The sequence below is a fragment of the Mustela putorius genome, unplaced genomic scaffold (genome assembly GCF_011764305.1).
Source record: "Mustela putorius furo isolate JIRA1106 unplaced genomic scaffold, ASM1176430v1.1 tig00000580_pilon_pilon_pilon, whole genome shotgun sequence".
Taxonomy (NCBI): domain Eukaryota; kingdom Metazoa; phylum Chordata; class Mammalia; order Carnivora; family Mustelidae; genus Mustela; species Mustela putorius.
The window spans coordinates 10,960,715-10,979,580 of NW_025421423.1; the positions used below are offsets into that span (position 1 = coordinate 10,960,715).

The following is an 18,866-nucleotide window of genomic DNA, read 5'->3' on the forward strand; positions in this document are numbered from 1 at the left end:
TTCTGATTGTCAGCCTAGCAGAATCCCAGAGAAGCCATGTTGTGCACGGAAGAGAAGCTCCGAGCTAAAATGGCCGCTCCTGAAGCTCAGAGGACTAGGGCAGCTTAGTGAGTCTTAGAGCTTCGGTGACGCAGGAGCTCATATCTCTTGAAAGTGTGATAAACACATTCAGCAGAGCTGTGGCTTGTTTGGCTGAGATGAAAGGGCTAGGCTTGGGGGATGGGGAGTGCACACTGGATGGTCTGCTTTTTTCTGTGAAGTGTTCTAAATGCAGGAGTCGTCTGCACCATGGAAAAATTTGTTTTCAGGTCTAATGGACTGTGCGAAAGGAGAAGTGGGGTGGGGCCTCAGTGACGGCTGTAATTTGATCCAGAGCTGATAGCAACCTCTTCCACACAATTTGGGTTGGCGCTTAGGCATAAAAGCTTGTGTATCTCGAATGTTGAGACTTAGCTGAAAAGACTCTGGTGCACCGTTCAGTGTTTATTGAAAAAGGATAGATTGCTGGGTGAAAGAAGAGGAGGTAAATATCTGTGTCTCTGCAAGCTCAGTCTGTCCAGAGCTGGACTTGCCAGAAGTTATTTTAGCAGGCTATCAGCAGGAGCATTCTTTCATAGAAAATCCGCCCGCAATGGCTCCTTTCTCTACATTTGACACATCGCTGGACTTTGTTCCTCCTGCAGAAACAATTTACCTTTTGCCCTAAAAGTAGCGAAAGTTGCAGTACAGTAGAAGTCTAGGAATATCTGGCGAAGGCTTTAGTTCTTGGACATCTGGGGTTCTAGGTTGCAGTGACTCAGTAGAGTTTGCCGTGAGCTCCATGAAGTAACTCACTGATTAAGATAATAACCGGGTATCTCAGCTCAAGATATGTATTACGATGGGACAGACTACACCTTCTAATACATTTTTAATTGCTTAATGGTGAGCCTCTCTGTTGAGTCAGTAGGAAGCTATCTGTGTCTCTCTGTCACCCAGCGAAGACAGAGTGAAGGTAGCTGGGCAAGTTTTGCTTTATTCTGCCCCAGGTTTGCAGCTTTTTGTGGGCAAGTACACACTGCACATTTGTCAAGGAGAGACATAGGAAAGGAGTTTCAGCTTAGAAGCCCCTCTTCAAAACTGTTTGTTACCTTGATATAAACCGAGGCTTCAAGGTACAACTCTAAACTAGAAACTGGATTGTCATCTGAAGTTGGTGGATGGAGAATCTCATGAGAAAAAACAATTTTTGACCTAGTTAGTTGGAGAAGCTGTTAGGTTGTAATTGGTAGATAGTAGACAGCAAAATAACCATTTAGATTATGAAACGCATACACACATGTGCATGCGCACACACAACTAAACTGGGGAAAGGGGGAAAGAGGCATACCCCAGTATCAGTTAAGGTATTAGAATAACAAAAGGTAGAATAAAAGCTCTCTCTACCACCACCCAAAATTCAATACTGTTTCACCATTTGGGGATGAAACATCAATGTTCTAATATTAGAACAGCTAATGAAGATTGAAATTTGTCCTTTTTTCTGTACAGACATCCTCTTTACTTCTGAGAAGGTTCTAGTTCCCAAAAAAAGGGGTCCAAGCCAGAATCAAAGTCAATATTGACTTGACAAGAAATTTGAAATCAGTCAAGAAATTCAGAAACTACTAAAACTCTTGACTGTTAAGGGTTTCCTTGACCAATGGCATTTGAAGACGTATTTATATCAAAGTGGAAAATGTTTATCTGGGCCCCCCCCTACACTTTTTTGATATTTGGATCTCAAGGACGCTATCCCTGTTATGTCTGGTTGCATTTCTTTGGTGGACATTCCAACTGGCAAAGTTCAGTGAAAGATCTGCTGATACTAGAAATGTTTCTGTTAATGGACTTGTAGCCCCATCGACTTGGGATATTCAGCTAGTACAGTTCTTCAGACACTGTATTCTGAATTCTGTCACAGGTTCCTAATGTGAGAAGGTAGGCCCAGATCATGGAGGTGCTACAGTGTGATGGCTGTGACTTCCGAGCCCCATCCTACGAAGATCTCAAGGCACACATCCAGGATGTCCACACAGCATTTCTGCAGCCAACTGACGTTGCTGAAGACAATGCTAATGAGCCACGATCCGGGTCCATGAATGCCAGTAATCAGACAGAGGTGGAGTATTCTTCGATAAAGGACGAATTTGCGATCGCAGAGGATTTATCAGGTAAATCTTTGCTGATTCTGGGCGTATCTGATCTGTTTCATGGCGCCCCTCTAGTTTTAGCCTGTAGCCATGGGTTTTGGCACATGTGGCTTCTTCAGAGTTCTTGCTCTCTGCGAGCCGTCTTTGCAATTAGGGCGTCACACTTCTCTACTTGAGTGTCCTATGTTATTGTCCTTTCAGCTTCCTTTATGTCTCTTAGTTTCCTTTCAATTTGGAGAACAGGATAGTACCTTGCAAAATTCTGGGATGAATGTCGCAGTATGGGAAATGCATCTTTTTATAGCCCTAGGGCACGTTAGTGGGGATGAGGTGAGTATCGTCTCTAAAGCTGAACGCTGCATTTTCATCTGTGAGAAGCGCTATGTGTGTGTTCATTAATGCTTCATTAATACTCTTCAGGGCCTCATCTGGAGATGTTATTAGGACTTTCGAATGCGATGTTTATTAATGAAGAACAGTTGAAAAGAAAAATTGATTTGCATGATGAAATTTCTTAATTCTCTTTTGTTTGCTTTTCTGTTCTCACTTACCTCATGCTTTCTTTTTAGGTCAAAATGCAACTGCATTGGGGACCGGAAGCTACTATGGCCACAGTCCAGGATATTACGGTCAGCATATTGCCCCTAATCCCAAACCAACAAACAAGTTTTTTCAATGCAAGTTCTGCGTACGCTACTTCAGGTCAAAAAATCTCCTCATCGAACACACAAGGAAGGTCCACGGAGCTCAAGCTGAAGGGAGTTCGGCGGGCCCCCCTGTTCCAGGATCCTTAAATTATAATATCATGATGCATGAGGGATTTGGAAAGGTCTTCTCTTGCCAGTTTTGCACATATAAGTCACCGAGGAGGGCGAGAATAATTAAGCACCAGAAGATGTATCACAAAAACAATTTGAAGGAGACCACTGCTCCCCTCCCTGCCCCTGCTCCAATACCAGACCCTGTGGTCCCACCCATGTCCCTGCAGGACCCCTGCAAGGAACTGCCAGCAGAGGTCGTGGAGCGCAGCATCTTAGAGTCCATGGTCAAGCCTTTGACCAAGTCTCGAGGCAACTTTTGCTGTGAGTGGTGCAGCTACCAGACCCCCCGCCGGGAGCGCTGGTGTGACCACATGATGAAGAAGCATCGCAGCATGGTCAAGATCCTTTCCAGCCTCCGCCAGCAGCAAGAAGGGACTAACGTCCCCGATGTGCAGAACAAAAGCGCCCCCAGCCCCACTTCCAACTCCACCTATCTGTCCATGAATGCTGCAAGCCGGGAGATGCCCAGCGCCAACGTCTCCAACTTCCGGGGCTCCATCAGTAACTCCATCATGAGACCCAATTCTTCGTCTGCTTCCAAGTTTCCATCCGTGTCTTACCCTCAGATGAAGCCGAAGTCCCCTCACAACTCTGGCCTCGTTAACTTGGCGGAGAGATCGCGTTATGGCATGGCTGACATGACCAATTCCTCTGCTGACCTGGAAACCAACAGCATGCTGAATGACTCCAGTTCTGATGAAGAGTTGAACGAGCTAGATAGCGAGAACGGCTTGAATGCCATGGATCACCAGACGTCAGGCATATCTGCAGAGCAGCTGATGGGCTCGGACGGCAACAAGTTGCTGGAGACCAAGGGGATTCCGTTTAGAAGGTTCATGAATAGGTTCCAGTGCCCCTTCTGTCCCTTCCTCACTATGCATCGACGTAGCATCTCCCGTCACATAGAAAACATCCATTTGTCCGGAAAGACCGCTGTCTACAAATGTGACGAATGTCCGTTTACTTGCAAGAGCTCGTTGAAGCTTGGGGCTCACAAGCAGTGTCACACGGGTACAACGTCAGATTGGGATGCTGTGAATTCCCAGAGCGAGAGCCTTTCTGCTTCCCTGAACGAAGGTGTTGTGTCTTATGAGAGCTCGAGCATCAATGGCAGAAAGCCGGGGGTCCTGTTGGATCCCCTGCAGCAGCAACAGCCGCCGCCCCCGCCGCCACCGCCACCCCCACCGCCGTCCCAGCCGCAGCCACCGCAGCTACAGCCGCCCCACCAGGTGCCAGCCCAGCCGCAGCCCCAGCCCCCGCCGGTGCAGCCGCCCCAGCCGCCCGTGCCAGGCCCACCCCTGCACCCTTACAAATGCACCATGTGTAATTACTCCACCACGACTCTGAAAGGGCTACGGGTCCATCAGCAGCACAAGCACTCGTTCTGCGACAACTTGCCAAAATTCGAGGGGCAGCCCTCAAGCCTGCCGTTGGAGAGCGAGACAGACAGCCACCCCTCTTCCAGCAACACTGTGAAGAAAAGTCAGACCTCAATTCTTGGGTTGTCCTCCAAGAACAATTTTGTAGCTAAGGCCTCTAGGAAGCTCGCCAACGACTTTCCCCTCGATCTGTCGCCCGTGAAGAAGAGAACGAGGATCGACGAGATCGCAAGCAACCTCCAGAGCAAAATCAACCAGACAAAGCAGCAGGAGGACGCGGTGATCAACGTGGAGGACGACGAGGAGGAAGAGGAAGACAATGAAGTGGAGATAGAGGTTGAGTTGGACAGGGAGGAAGAGCCCACAGAGCCGGTCATGGAGGTGTCCACATCCTTCTCGGCCCAGCAGATCTGGGCGAGAGACGCCGGCGAGCCCCAAAAGGAGCCCAGCTTCAGAAGCGTCGCCCACGACTACAATGCCACCAATGGGGCGGAAATTGAGCTCACCCTTTCCGAAGATGAAGAGGATTACTATGGCTCCTCGGCGAATATGAAAGACCACCAGGTTTCCAGTACTGCTCTGCTGAACACCCAGACTCCCATCTATGGGACAGAGCACAATAACGAGAACACAGACTTTGGTGACTCTGGACGGCTTTATTATTGCAAACACTGTGACTTTAACAACAAATCGGCCCGGAGCGTCAGCACCCACTACCAACGGATGCACCCTTATATCAAGTTCAGCTTTCGGTACATCTTGGACCCCAACGACCACAGTGCCGTGTACAGGTGCCTGGAATGCTACATTGACTACACCAACTTTGAAGACCTGCAGCAGCATTACGGTGAACACCACCCAGAAGCCATGAATGTACTCAACTTCGACCATTCGGACCTGATCTACCGCTGTCGATTTTGTTCCTACACGAGCCCGAACGTCCGAAGCCTGATGCCACATTACCAAAGAATGCATCCCACGGTCAAGATCAACAACGCGATGATATTTTCCAGCTACGTCGTGGAGCAGCAGGAAGGGCTGAATACGGAATCCCAGACGCTGAGGGAGATTCTGAATTCAGCCCCCAAAAGCATGGCAACTTCCACTCCCGTGGCTCGCGGTGGCGGTCTGCCGGCTACATTTAATAAAAACACTCCTTCAAAGACCTATACTCCAGAATGTGAAAATCAGAAGGACCCCTCAGTTAACACTGTTGTTGTTTACGATTGTGACATTTGCTCGTTTGCAAGCCCCAACATGCATTCTGTCTTGGTTCATTATCAGAAGAAACACCCGGAAGAAAAGGCTTCCTACTTTAGGATCCAGAAAACCATGCGAATGGTGTCTGTGGACAGGGGCTCTGCCCTTTCTCAATTATCATTTGAGGTGGGTGCTCCAATGTCTCCCAAAATGTCCAACATGGGTTCCCCACCCCCCCCACAACCCCCGCCACCAGACCTCAGTACTGAGCTTTACTACTGCAAACACTGTTCGTACAGCAATCGGTCAGTTGTGGGAGTGCTTGTCCACTACCAGAAAAGACACCCAGAAATAAAGGTCACTGCCAAATATATCAGACAGGCTCCTCCCACAGCTGCAATGATGAGGGGGTCTGAGGGGCCTCAAGGCTCCCCTCGGCCACCCGCCCCCATGCAACAGCTGAACCGCAGCAGCTCTGAGCGAGATGGCCCTCCTGTGGAGAACGAGATGTTCTTTTGCCAGCACTGTGATTACGGGAACCGGACGGTCAAGGGTGTCCTCATTCACTATCAGAAGAAGCACCGAGACTTCAAGGCCAATGCAGATGTGATCCGGCAGCACACGGCCACCATCCGAAGCCTCTGTGACCGGAACCAGAAGAAGCCTGCCAGCTGTGTGCTCATGGCCCCCTCCAGCGCGGAGCGGGACAAAGCGAAACTTCGAGCGCTCAAGTGTAGGCAGTGCTCGTATACCTCCCCCTACTTCTATGCACTGAGGAAGCATATCAAGAAAGATCACCCTGCCTTGAAGGCCACAGTCACGTCCATCATGCGGTGGGCGTTCCTTGATGGCTTGATAGAAGCTGGCTACCACTGCGAGTGGTGTATCTATTCACACACAGAGCCCAATGGTCTGCTCCTGCATTACCAGAGGAGGCATCCAGAGCATTATGTTGACTACACTTACATGGCTACCAAACTCTGGGCTGGGCCAGACCCGTCCCCTCCCTCCCTCGCGCTGCCCACGGAAGCCAAAACCTACCGATGCAGAGACTGTGTCTTTGAGGCCATGTCCATCTGGGACATCACCAATCACTACCAGGCATTCCATCCCTGGGCCATGAATGGTGATGAATCGGTGCTGCTGGATATCATCAAGGAGAAAGATGCCATCGAGAATCCCCTACCCCCCTCCACCGAAGAGCTGGTGGGTCCCGTGAATTGCGAGAACAGCTTGCCCACTCCACTCCCCGAGCAGGATACAGAGTGCCCAGATGATGCGAGGCTCTCCCCAGAGAAGAGCATCCAGCTGGCCTCCGCCAACCCGGCCATCTCGTCCACCCCGTACCAGTGCACAGTTTGCCAGTCTGAGTACAACAACCTGCATGGCCTGCTCACCCACTACGGGAAGAAGCACCCCGGCATGAAGGTGAAGGCAGCCGACTTTGCCCAGGACATCGACATCAACCCCGGCGCTGTCTACAAATGCAGACACTGCCCCTACATCAACACCCGCATCCATGGCGTCCTGACACACTACCAGAAGCGCCACCCGGCCATCAAGGTGACCGCCGAGGACTTCGTGCACGATGTGGAGCAGTCCGCGGACATAGCGCAGAACGACGTGGAGGAGACGAGCAGAATCTTCAAGCAAGGCTACGGCGCCTACCGTTGCAAACTGTGTCCCTACACGCACGGCACCCTGGAGAAGCTCAAGATCCACTACGAGAAGTACCACAATCAGCCCGAATTCGATGTCTTTTCTCCGTCGCCCCCGAAGCTGCCGGTCTCCCTGGAGCCCGAGATGACCACAGAAGTGAGCCCCTCCCAGGTATCCGCTGCCGAGGAGGACATGGGAGAGGAGCCCATGTCCACGTCGCACTTCTCCGCCTCGCACCTGGTCTCCCACACTGTGTTCCGGTGTCAGCTCTGCAAGTACTTCTGCTCCACGAGGAAGGGCATCGCCAGGCACTACCGCATCAAGCACAACAACGTCCGCGCCCAGCCGGAGGGCAAGAACAACCTCTTCAAGTGCGCCCTATGCGCCTACACCAACCCCATCCGCAAGGGGCTGGCGGCCCACTACCAGAAGCGCCACGACATCGACGCCTACTATACCCACTGCCTGGCCGCCTCCCGGACCATCAGCGACAAGCCCAACAAGGTGATCATCCCGTCCCCGCCCAAGGACGACTCCCCACAACTCAGCGAGGAGCTGCGGCGGGCCGTGGAGAAGAAAAAGTGCTCGCTGTGCTCCTTCCAGTCCTTCAGCAAGAAGGGCATTGTGTCCCACTACATGAAGCGCCACCCGGGGGTGTTCCCGAAGAAGCAGCACGCCAGCAAGCTGGGCGGCTACTTCACGGCCGTCTACGCGGACGAGCATGAGAAGCCGGTGCTGATGGAAGAGGAGGAGAGAGGCAGCTTCGAGAAGGCCGAGGTGGAGGGAAGTGAAGCTGCGGAGACCGAGTGGCTCCCGTTCCGCTGCGTCAGGTGCTTCAAGCTGTCCTTCAGCACGGCCGAGCTGCTGTGCATGCACTACACCGACCACCACAGCCGGGACCTCAAGAGGGACTTCGTCATCCTGGGCGGCGGCCCCCGCCTGCAGAGCCCCGCCTACCAGTGTAAGCACTGTGATAGCAAACTGCAAAGCACAGCGGAGCTGACCTCACACTTGAACGTTCACAATGAGGAATTCCAGAAGCGTGCCAAACGTCAGGAGAGGAGGAAACAGCTTTTGAGCAAGCAGAAATATGCAGATGGTGCTTTTGCAGATTTCAAACAAGAGAGGGTAAGGCTATGTTTTGATTTCCCTTCCCCCAGGAGGCCTCTCATCACTGGTGCCCACACGCACTTCTTCGTTGCCAGCCAAACTGCTACAGGCTTCCTAGTGACTTAGCTTTGCCAGAGAGCTCCATAAGTCAATTAAACGTTTCGAGCTTGATTAGCCCCCCATCCTAGGCTCGCCCTTCTCCACGGCCCCGCTCCCCTCCCTCCCACTCTCCCAAGGCTCCCGTGGGGGAGGGCCGGGGTGGTTTCTCTGTATCTCCTTCCGCCAAGTAGCCTTACGTGAGGCCCCGTTACACGACGCCGCTCGCTCTCTTTCTAAGGCAGCTGTGGGCCGTCTCTTGGTGTCAGCCGTGGTGCTGGTCCGCAGTGTCTGCTACAGGAACCTGCCATCTCCAGGAGTAGATTTGTCTGATTGGTTGGTTTTCGGTTTGGGGGATTTTTTTTTTTTTTTTTTTTTTTTTTGGTTGGTTCTTTTCCCTGGTCAAGACGTTCACTAATGGCGTAGCTTTGCAACGTTTCACCTGCGTGGTTGACACTGCTTTGAAAATCACCCGACACGGTGGCCGTGACCATGACGCTTCTCCACAGAACTCTGCTCTCCTCACAAGTCGTAACATGTGTGGGTTCCGGAGACTTTGGCGTGGCAGGCAGCGCGCCACGGCTCTGACGACCTCGTTCTGTAAACACACGGCCGTATCTCTCCCTTGGTTTCTAACCTGCTAATCCACTTTGAAATAAAGTCCGCTAGTAAGCGACAAGCGTAAACGCCGGCGTGCGAGGGAGGGCTCGGAGTACTGATGGCTACCACTGTATTTTACCAGCCTTTTGGTCACTTAGAAGAGGTGCCAAAGATCAAGGAGAGGAAGGTGGTGGGCTACAAGTGTAAATTCTGTGTGGAAGTGCACCCGACGCTCCGAGCCATCTGCAACCACCTGCGGAAGCACGTCCAGTATGGCAGCGTCCCCGCCGTGTCCGCCGCCGTGAAGGTGAGAGTCAGGGAGGGGGGAGGTGTGGATGAGCGGTCAGGTGTGTGAGCCGCTCGAGTCACTGATTAACCCCCACCCCCAACTGTGCTCCCCCCCCCCCACCCCACCGTTGCACAAAGCAGCTCAGGAAAGGGCGTCCCAGGATGTGGGCATTCCTGAGCTGCGCTTGGATCGGTCTGGCTTGTTTTGATTTTTTTGCAGGTTGGACCCTCTTCATCTTTCGTGTCTCCACCCGGTCGCGTTTCGATCTGGTTCCCTTCCACGCGGATAGTTTGGTGGAAACGGAAGATCCGGGCCTCTCCGGACAGGAGGCTTTGGGTCGCCCTTCTGTTCTGCATGTAGTGCCGTTAGGTGTTACGCTCTTCCAAGTTGCCCCAGCTCTTGAGAGGAATCAAGTGGGTCCTGTTCCCATCATCTTCTGCTCCTCCCACTGCCTTACTTCTTACTGTTCTCATCCTGCTGACGGTTTAGAGAGCCCAGGAGAATCTTTTACTTCTTACCCTGGGTCCTCTGAGGAGCGTGAGACACATGAAATCTAAAACTATGGGCCTTCAAGTCACAGTAGGCCCCAAGAACCCCTTGCCCTAATTTGGCTCCTTTATCCTCTTTTTACCCATATGTCGCTGACCAGTGTCTTCCCTCCCTGCCCCAACTTCAATTACGCTGCCTGTTTTGGACATGATAATCCTGAGAGTAGCCACAGTTTCGGGGACCTGCCTTCCAGGATATAGCTAAGCACTGATTTTTGAGCAGAGAAGTTAATTAGTTCGGGGCTTGGCTATTTCTCTCTAGATACGTAAATATGTTTTCGTTATTGGCCTTTCTCCATCTGGTGTCCTGTTTTTGCCCATATAACATGGACATAAAGCCTCTGCTTTCCTTCGCTGAAGACAGAACCCCCTCTGGCTCCCAGCAGAACAGTGGCCCCTGGGGGCACAGCAGTCAGCCTCTTCCGTGCCACCACAGTGTGTCTCAGGCTTGTTTCCTGGAGTCACTCGAGGGAGACAGAGCAGTTCTTCATGTATAACCCAAGGAGTCACCTCCAAAGACGGGTCTTAAACTCAGGCTCCTCAAGTTTTTCAGTCGATCATACAGCAGCCTCCCATTCAGTGGGTTAAGTCACCGTACACAGGGTGGGGAGGAGCATGGGTGGCAAAAGGCAGGGTCCTTCCCTTTCCTTCATTTCCCGAGGATGGCCCACGCTGGCTCCTAGATGCCCAAACCTCTCTGCTGTGTTTTCCTCTTCCTTCCTTTCTTTTCTCTGAGCCATAACCCTAACCCTGCTTTGTGTGAGTTCAGGTGGGATGGCAGTTGGAATTTTCTTTCTAAGATGGGAGCAAAGTGAGTGAATGGTCTTCACAGTGGGAGAGCCTCTCTCTCTCAGGCAGTGGCAGCCTGTGCCGGGACATGTTGCCTTCACATCACCACCGCTGCATGGCAGGCGGGTTTGCCCTCCCTCTAGGGGGAGCTGGAGAGGCAGGGGAGGAAGCTTGAACTGGAGATGCTGATGACTTTGGGAGAATGAAGGGAGCGGAGGAGTGCTGAAGACGATGATGATGGATATTTATTTTGTTGGTGGGGCATGTGTGTGTGTGTGGTTCTCTTAGCAGGAGGCCGAAGACCCTTCCCACTTGTTCCTGGATGGATTGGAAGTCGCCAAAGATGCCAGTGGCACCCTGGTGGACCGGGTGGATGGTGAACACTGCTTGCTTGATGGAATGTTGGAGGATGAAACCCGGCCGGGGGGATACCATTGTAGTCAATGTGACAGAGTCCTGATGTCCATGCAGGGGCTGCGTTCTCATGAGAGGAGCCATCTGGCCCTGGCCATGTTTACCCGCGAGGACAAGTACAGCTGCCAGTATTGCTCCTTTGTTTCTGCTTTCAGGCACAAGTAAGTGCTGTTGCGTGCCCGCAGGTGGGGAGGAGGGAGGTGTCCTAGCGGGAGGCAGCTGAGCTGGAGCTGGGGTTGGGGGTAGTGAGGTGGGGGGTGGGTGGAGGCGTCCACGAGCCCCACTGAGGGCTTTCACTTGCTCCTTAGGTTACCTTGAGCCTTAGTCACCCCATCTGTCAAATGGGGCTAAGAGCCCCAGATTACTTAACATTAGACGTGGCAAATACAGGTCTTTTTCACAAGTGGCTATTTTGGAGGCCTTGCTCTGATTTACAAAAGACTAGAAAGTAGGGGAATTTACTGGTGTTAGACGTCAAACATTCATCCAGAACCTCGTCATCATTTGAGGATGTAAAGTTCCATTTAGGAAATTGAGGGTCTGTGGAGGTAAAATTAGGACTATTCATTCCCTGTTGTGACCAAAGAACCATTGCTTGAGATGTTTCTTAAAAAGACCTTGAAAAGTAAGGAGGTTCCTGATGCCAACAGGTGCTTTTGAAGTAAAGGGAGGTTGAGGCAGAGGAGCTGCCTGAGGCCCATCACAGCTTTGGAGTCATGGATTTGGAGTATTGTGACTGGCATTTGGGGGTGATGGGAAGGGGGATGGTTCCGAAAAGAAACCACCTTTTATTGCCTTTTCTGAACTGTCTGAGAGGGATACGCGATGAGTAATGTGTGCCACCATCTTGGATGGAGGTGACCGATTGGAAGACTAACATGCTGTTTATCTTTAGGATGATTGAAAGTAAATGTTGGGTTGGTTGCTTCTTAAAAAGATAAAGTGCTGGATAGTTGTTGAAAGCCGAAAGGAGGCAATGCTTGTGCAGAGGGTAGGATGGGTTACAGATCCTGAATTCTACAGAGCCTAATGTCTCATCTTTGTTGTCAGATCTGTGCGCTGACGTAAAACTTGTGTAGTTTTCATCAGTTTAAGAAGTATGTATTCCCCAGCATCTGTCCTGCTTTCTGACACCCAGTAGAGGCTCGGCAGATCCCTACTGAATAAATGGATACCCTCTGTGCTAGGCAGTGTGCTGGGGACTTGTGGGATTTGAGGGGCATATAAAGATGAAGAGGCCATGGTCAGGGAGCTAAGGGAGTTTAGGGGCTAGGGGACTTATAAATAAAGCAAGCACACAAATGAGGCAAAATAAGGCACATATCTTTCAAAAATGTATCAGTAAAATGCTATGAAATTTCAGAGAAGGGTAATGTGACACCTACTGTGGAAGAATTGAGAAGGTTTTATGGAGTAGGGAGCATTTGAGTCAGGTCTTAAAGTCGGAAGACAGGGGGCGCCTGGGTGGCTCAGTGAGTTAAGCCTCTGCCTTCTACTCAGGTCATGATCCCAGGGTCCTGGGGTAGAGCCCTGCATCAGACTCCCTGCTCAGCAGGGATCTGCTTCCCCCCCTCTCTCTGCCTGCTTCTCTGCCTACTTGTGATTTCTGTCAAATAAATAAATAAAATCTTAAAAAAAAAAAAGTCTAAGACAGGACTTGTAAAGTTTGGAATGGGCGTACAACATGGTGGAAGGAATGAGAGCATAAGCCCGTGGAATGGAGCATGAGGCTGGTGGGTGCCCGGCTGGTAGTCTAGTCTGACTAATCTTTAAGGTGTATGTAAAAGAATAGGGGAGGATAGAGTAAGACTTGAGTAGAGACCATATTTGGAGTCTTTGAATGCAGAATTAAGACTCTTTAATTTACATTACCAGCAAAAGGGAAGACTCTGAAATGAGTAGAGTCATCATAATTGCTGACATTTATTAAGACCTACTATGTGTCAGGCAGTACGCTAAGCGCCTTCAAGTATTATCTCATTTTATTCTTAAGTCAGCCCTGTGAGGTACGGTCCCACTGTGTCTCCATTTTGTGGATTAGAAAGGTGAGGAGGTTTATGTAACTTGCCCAGGCCATTCGGTTTATAAGCAATAGCTGGGATTTGAACCCAGGCGGTCTCACTCCATAGCTCATGCTCTTGAGTTGACCAAAAAAAAAAGTTGGGAGGAACCAATTAGGAGGCAGTAATAGTAGGTAATCCAAGAAGTTAGAATGGAACTTTGGGAATGGTTGAAAGAAGTAGGATCTTAATGATTTGGAAAAATTGACTATAATATAGGGGATGAGGGATGAGAGACAAAGTAGAGGACAGATGACACCCAGGTGTTCCGTCTGGTTGACTGAGAATGGTGGTGTCCTTTGTAGAAGCAAGGAAAGGAGAAAGAGTGGCTGTTTGGAGGTGGTGGGGGTGGTGGGGGGTACTGATGGCTTTGTTTAAGGGCTGGTTGAGTTTAAGAAAGCTGAAGGACACCCAGAGGGAGATGTCAGGAAGTGATTGAAAGCGCAGCTTTGGAGCTCAGAACATTGTTTGTTTAAATGGTAAGCAACACCATTCCCAGATGAGTCATTTAGAATGGAATCTAGTTCTCTGGGGTACCGATACAAATTAAAACACCTACCCACACCTTGTTTGGGGGATTTATTATTTTTTAGACTAGTAATTATTATGAAATACCGGGGGTTCACCATAATTTAATAACTTCTTTATAAGTTGCTCTGGAAGACTGAGGTACAGCAAACATGGTAGTGTTTATCAGAAGGGATAAGTGGCCTTTGGATCACAAGACTTCTTTGAAACCTACCTTCCAGTTGCCTCCATATTTACAAAGATGTTGGAGACGTGACAGCCCATTCCAAGTAGCTCAGCTACCTTGGAACTTCCCTTCCCCTCCTGAGTGTTCACCGTGAATGCAGAGTTGAGATTTAAAAAGAAAGCCCTTTCTAAATGCAAAATTTCTCTAATTCTTTTTTTTTTTTTTTTTGAATAAGTTAAGGAACTAGTTGATAGGCATTCCTCACCACCTTGGCAGAAAACTTGCATTCCCTGGTATTTCATCTTTTCTCTTTGAATGCCCTCTTCCGATTATACATGCTTCCCGGGAAGGGAAAATGTTCGCACTGCCCTGTATCTCAATCCAAAAAGGGTCTTGATATCTTCTTTCCTTGAGCCCCTCCCTTTCAAGTAGGCATGACCACTCTTGTCATTTTTGTCATTGTTGTTTTTGGTTTGGGTAAGCACCATTGTTGAGCAAAATGTCTTTGAGCAGCTTAGAAGTGGGATTGCTGGAAAAGGGCAGGGAGAAAAATGTATGTAATTGTTAATCCTGTCCTGTTTCTCTCTCTATTTTTCTTCTCCATCAAGCTTGGATCGCCATATGCAAACCCACCACGGACACCATAAACCATTCCGGTGCAAACTCTGCTCCTTCAAGTCCTCCTACAACAGCCGGCTGAAAACACATATACTCAAGGCTCACGCTGGTGAGTTGGCCTTCCTGATGCAGGAGTCCTCTGGTTTTGAAATCCTATGGTCTTCCCTGAGGGAAAGTCGAAGTCCCTTATCCCGCACATGAGAAGAAGTTATTCTTGACTTGGTTGGTTATTTATTTCTATTTTAATCTAATGAAGAAACATAAAGAAAAATTATAGAATAACCTGAAGCCAAAATAAGCCAAGGATGACCAAGCCCATGTCACCCAAGTCATAGTTGAGATGTGCTACTAACAGGCTTTGTTACTGTTGTTGTTGTTGTTGTTGTTTAAAGATTTTATTTATGTATTTGCCAGAAAGAGACACAGCGAGAGAGGGAACACAAGCAAGGAGAGTGGGAGAGGCAGAAGCAGGCTTTCTGCTGAGCGGGGAGCCCAACGCAGGACTTGATCCCAGGACCCTGGGATCATGACCTGAGCTGAAGGCAGATGCTTAACAACTGAGCCACCCAGGCACCCCTGGTTTTTGTTTGTTTGGTTGGTTTCTTATAGGAATTTCTAAATTACCTAGCCTTTTTTTTTTTTTTTTATGATTTTATTTATTTAATTGAGAGAGAGACAGACAGAGAGCATGAGCAGGGGGAAGGGGCAAAGAGAGAGGGAGAAACAGACTCCCCTGCTGAGCAGGGAGCCCGATGCAGGGCTTGAACCCAGTACCCTGGGATCATGACCCTAGCCGAAGGTTTAACTGACTGAGCCACGCAGGTGCTCCTACCTGGCCTTTCTAATGGAAATGCATGAACTGTTAGCATCTACTGAAGATAATTCCCAACTAAAATGAAAGTATAATCTTGAGGAAGTTCAAAGGGACAGAGTCCCTAAGACATGCAAGATGTCTCATGAGATACCCTTAAATACATTTCCTTACAAGAGATAAGAAATGGGTCCTGAGTGTCCAGAAGCTGTGCTGGTCTCTGTTACTCTTTTGTTCCATCTCCTCATGCTTCTGTCAGGAACAGTCCCTCACCCGCCAGGCTTGCTCTAGGCATGTTCTATCCATCCCACTCATTAATCCTCATGGCAGTCCTAAAGGGTAGGTGGTGGTGTCCCCCTCAGCATCAGAGGAGGATATAAAAATTAAGTGACCTGTTCAAGGCTGTATAACCCACTCACTAAGAATTCAACTTCAGAAGAACAGCCTGTGTCCTTATCACTGACAAGAAGCTGATGGCCTCTCTTTTTTGCATCTGATGGAAGATGCCTGCTGGTGGCACAGGAGAGCTCAGCCAGGAGAGGAAAGAGGTGTGGTGCAGGGAAGGTGCTGGAGAGGGGTCTAGGGGCCTCTCCGTGGTGGTCTCAGCCACACCCGGAAGCCAGACTGCACATACACCCTTAGTCAGGGTCCCTCTCCGAGGTTTTGACCAGCTTTCCTGGTGTTGGGTCCTGTCGAACTGGCCTCATGGAATAAAACTCCTGAAGCCATCCAGCTGTTCCTAGCCCCACTGGGCACGGATGGGATGGGGAGACTGGTTCTAGACTTCTGTTCATATTTTTATACTTTTGGGAAAAGTCTACTGAAGCTATGGAGTAAGAGGCTTCAGGGTTCAGACCGCTCTTTTGTGGCATGTGTGCATATTGTAAATTCTTTAGCTGGGACAGCATCCTGGGGAGTCTTTCTCACAGATCTCCACCTTGGCCAAAGCGCTGTTAGCAAGAGGAGTTGGGTAAATGATCTGGCCCTGTGCGAAGGACTTTAAGAAAGTACCAGAGGCTGCCTGGAGACTCCAGGGCAGTGAGGTGACCACGCACACGGTCCTTCTGTGCTCACTGGTTGGCGAGAAGGAAGCATCCATAAAGAGAGGGGGAATGCTAGAATTTGTTTCTCTGCACACCTGGGAACCTTGGTGTCTGTGGCGTGGCGTTCAGCCACTTGAGAGCAGCTTGGCTTGCAACAAGCCAGTGCGTTTTCCAAAACACTTGTGTCATCTTGTCCATGCTGGGTGGATTATTTTATTTTAAAGGGTAAAAGTCACATAGACAAATCAAATAATCTGGATTTGAATTCTCTCTCATGTTGTGCTACTTGCCACTACCTAACCAGCTTCATGCAGCCAGACTTGCATTAAAAAATTTAAAAATGGAGTAAGAAGGGCCATGGTATTCTTTACAATGATTATATATATTGACATGTATATTTCTATGTTATATGGGAAATTATATTCTATATATCCATATTTATTATAGTAATAGTTACCACTGTTGAGAGCCAGGCATTATCTAGACTCCTAGATAATAGCTGGGGACTGACTGAGGTTCTGGCCCGGGTCGTCTGACTTTGAACTTCTCTTCCATCTTGGGCTGTAGTGTGTTGCGTCACTCAAGGTTCTCTTCAAGGCTTTCTTGGAAGTACGTGCTCTGGGAGTCATCAGTGGCAACGCGGAGGCTGAGTGCAGAGTCTGGGTTCCTGCGCTCACCTGGCATATGAAGACATTGAGTCATTTTCAAGGTTGGGGGGGAACAACCCATCTCAGCTGGGTCAGAGCAAGCACAGAGGTTTACCTTCTCATTCCTGCTCCGCGGCTCTGTCCAGAGGTCCCGACCCTCACAGTTTGGCCCACGAAACTTTCCTTGCTGAAGGGCCTTTCTGCTCTTTTTTTCCCCTCTATTTCCTTCTCTTTCCCCACCTCTGGTTTTAAAATTTCGCCTTAAAAAGAAATTTAAAAAAAACAAAAAACAAAAAAACCCTGCTCGTTAGGGGAAATTTGGAAATGAAAGAAGAAATAAGAGTCAGTCACCCCATAATCTTATTCTCTAAAGACCACTGTTGTTCACGTTTGATAACACTTCCTTTCAACCATGGCCTCTATAATTATAAGTGAGTGATTATAAGTGAGTCAAAAATATATCGTGCCTTTCTATTTGTTTTTCTGAAGATCACTATTTTATTTTCTGGTTTTTTTTATATTATTTAAGAATTTATTTTAATGAATTATCATTCATCAAGAAGCTGGTACTTGTTTATTTAATCATTTCCTTATGACTGGAAACCCTGTATGTTAAAGGATATTTTTTTAGTATCAGGTTGGAGCGGTGCAGATACTGAGCTGCAAGCATGAGGATTCACATCCTTTTGTTAGGAAAAGCAAAATTGCTTTCTGAGTCGATCAAACCAGTGTTTTTCCCACAACATAAGCATGTCCATTTCACAGCTTGGCTTTTTAAAATGCACTTAATTTAAAAGCTGACTTTGAGCAAAGGTGAACCATACTCTCATTTGGTCACTGTGTTTGCATGGTATAAAAATAATTAAAATAAAAGTAGGAAATGTCCTGTTTATCAAAGAATATTGGAGATACACACATGCTTGTACATATACAACTATCTCTTAGTTTAAAAAAAAAAATGACTTACTTTTACCCATTTCTCTGCATTATTGATTAGATAGGGGCATGGAGTTTTATGCTGAGGTTTGTGAACTGGTCCAGAAAAAACAAACTAGAATGTGTGGAATCAAGGAGGTGACTAGTCAGCAAAGACGCAGAGAATGAAAATAGCACAATAGAGTTTGCACTTAGTTACCCTGTGCTTGGAAAGCCACTGATAGGTCCTTGAAATAAGAATTAAGCATATTATATTGTGCAGATGATAAAAAGCATCCTTGAATGAAAGCCGACGTCATTTCTAGTGGAGAGAGAGAGAGGGAGAGAATGAGAGACGAACCGTTTCTGAAGGAGGGATCGTAGACATTCAGTTTCACTCCCTGTTGGAGAATCCATGCATGGGTTTGTCCCTGTAAGTAGAGCATGAAATGAAAAGGGACCGGGTCCCCTGATTCTGGAGCTCATGGAAGAGTTTCAGTCCCAGAGGAGCACTGTGCTTGTGGGAAGGGGTGGGTAGCTGGTCTGTGAGGCTTCTTAGACCCTGAAACTTGAGAAGTCGCATCTCTTGCGTGAATTAACTGTACTTCATCTCTTGTGTGAATTAACTATGCCATTTTGTTTTCCACCCCACCTTACCCCCTTCCCTCCTTTCCCGTTCTGCCCCTTACCGCCATCTTCTTCCAGGTGAACATGCCTACAAGTGTTCTTGGTGCTCATTTTCCACCATGACAATCAGCCAGTTGAAGGAACACTCCCTCAAGGTCCACGGAAAAGCCCTGACCCTCCCCAGGCCACGAATTGTCAGTCTGCTCTCCTCCCACGCGCACCACTCCCCCCAGAAAGCTACCCCGGCCGAAGAAGTAGAAGACTCTAATGGTAATGAGGGGCTTGCGAGTGCTAGCTCACCACCCAGGGTGGAGCGGGGTCATTGCCAGTCATTCTTCCCAGAGGGAAATCTAATACAAAACCATGACGGTTCAA

General features: G+C 48.9%; 1 protein-coding gene across 15 annotated transcripts in view; it reads left to right on the top strand.

The window, feature by feature from the left end:
* The window catches only part of ZNF462 (zinc finger protein 462), a 144,806-nt gene that overhangs the window by 59,641 nt on the left and 66,299 nt on the right, over positions 1-18,866 (top strand). For 10 of the 15 annotated variants that reach the window (XR_006607198.1, XR_006607199.1, XM_013053680.2 and 7 more), the window contains 6 exons: positions 1,943-2,192; positions 2,741-8,358; positions 9,179-9,343; positions 10,951-11,237; positions 14,439-14,557; positions 18,570-18,761. Coding sequence is in view for 12 of the 15 variants with exons in the window: in XM_013053680.2 (XP_012909134.1) it covers positions 1,973-2,192; positions 2,741-8,358; positions 9,179-9,343; positions 10,951-11,237; positions 14,439-14,557; positions 18,570-18,761 (6,601 nt within the window). In the remaining 3 variants the exon portion in view is untranslated. The other 5 variants (XR_006607200.1, XM_045081655.1, XM_045081656.1 and 2 more) reach the window with 5 other exon arrangements.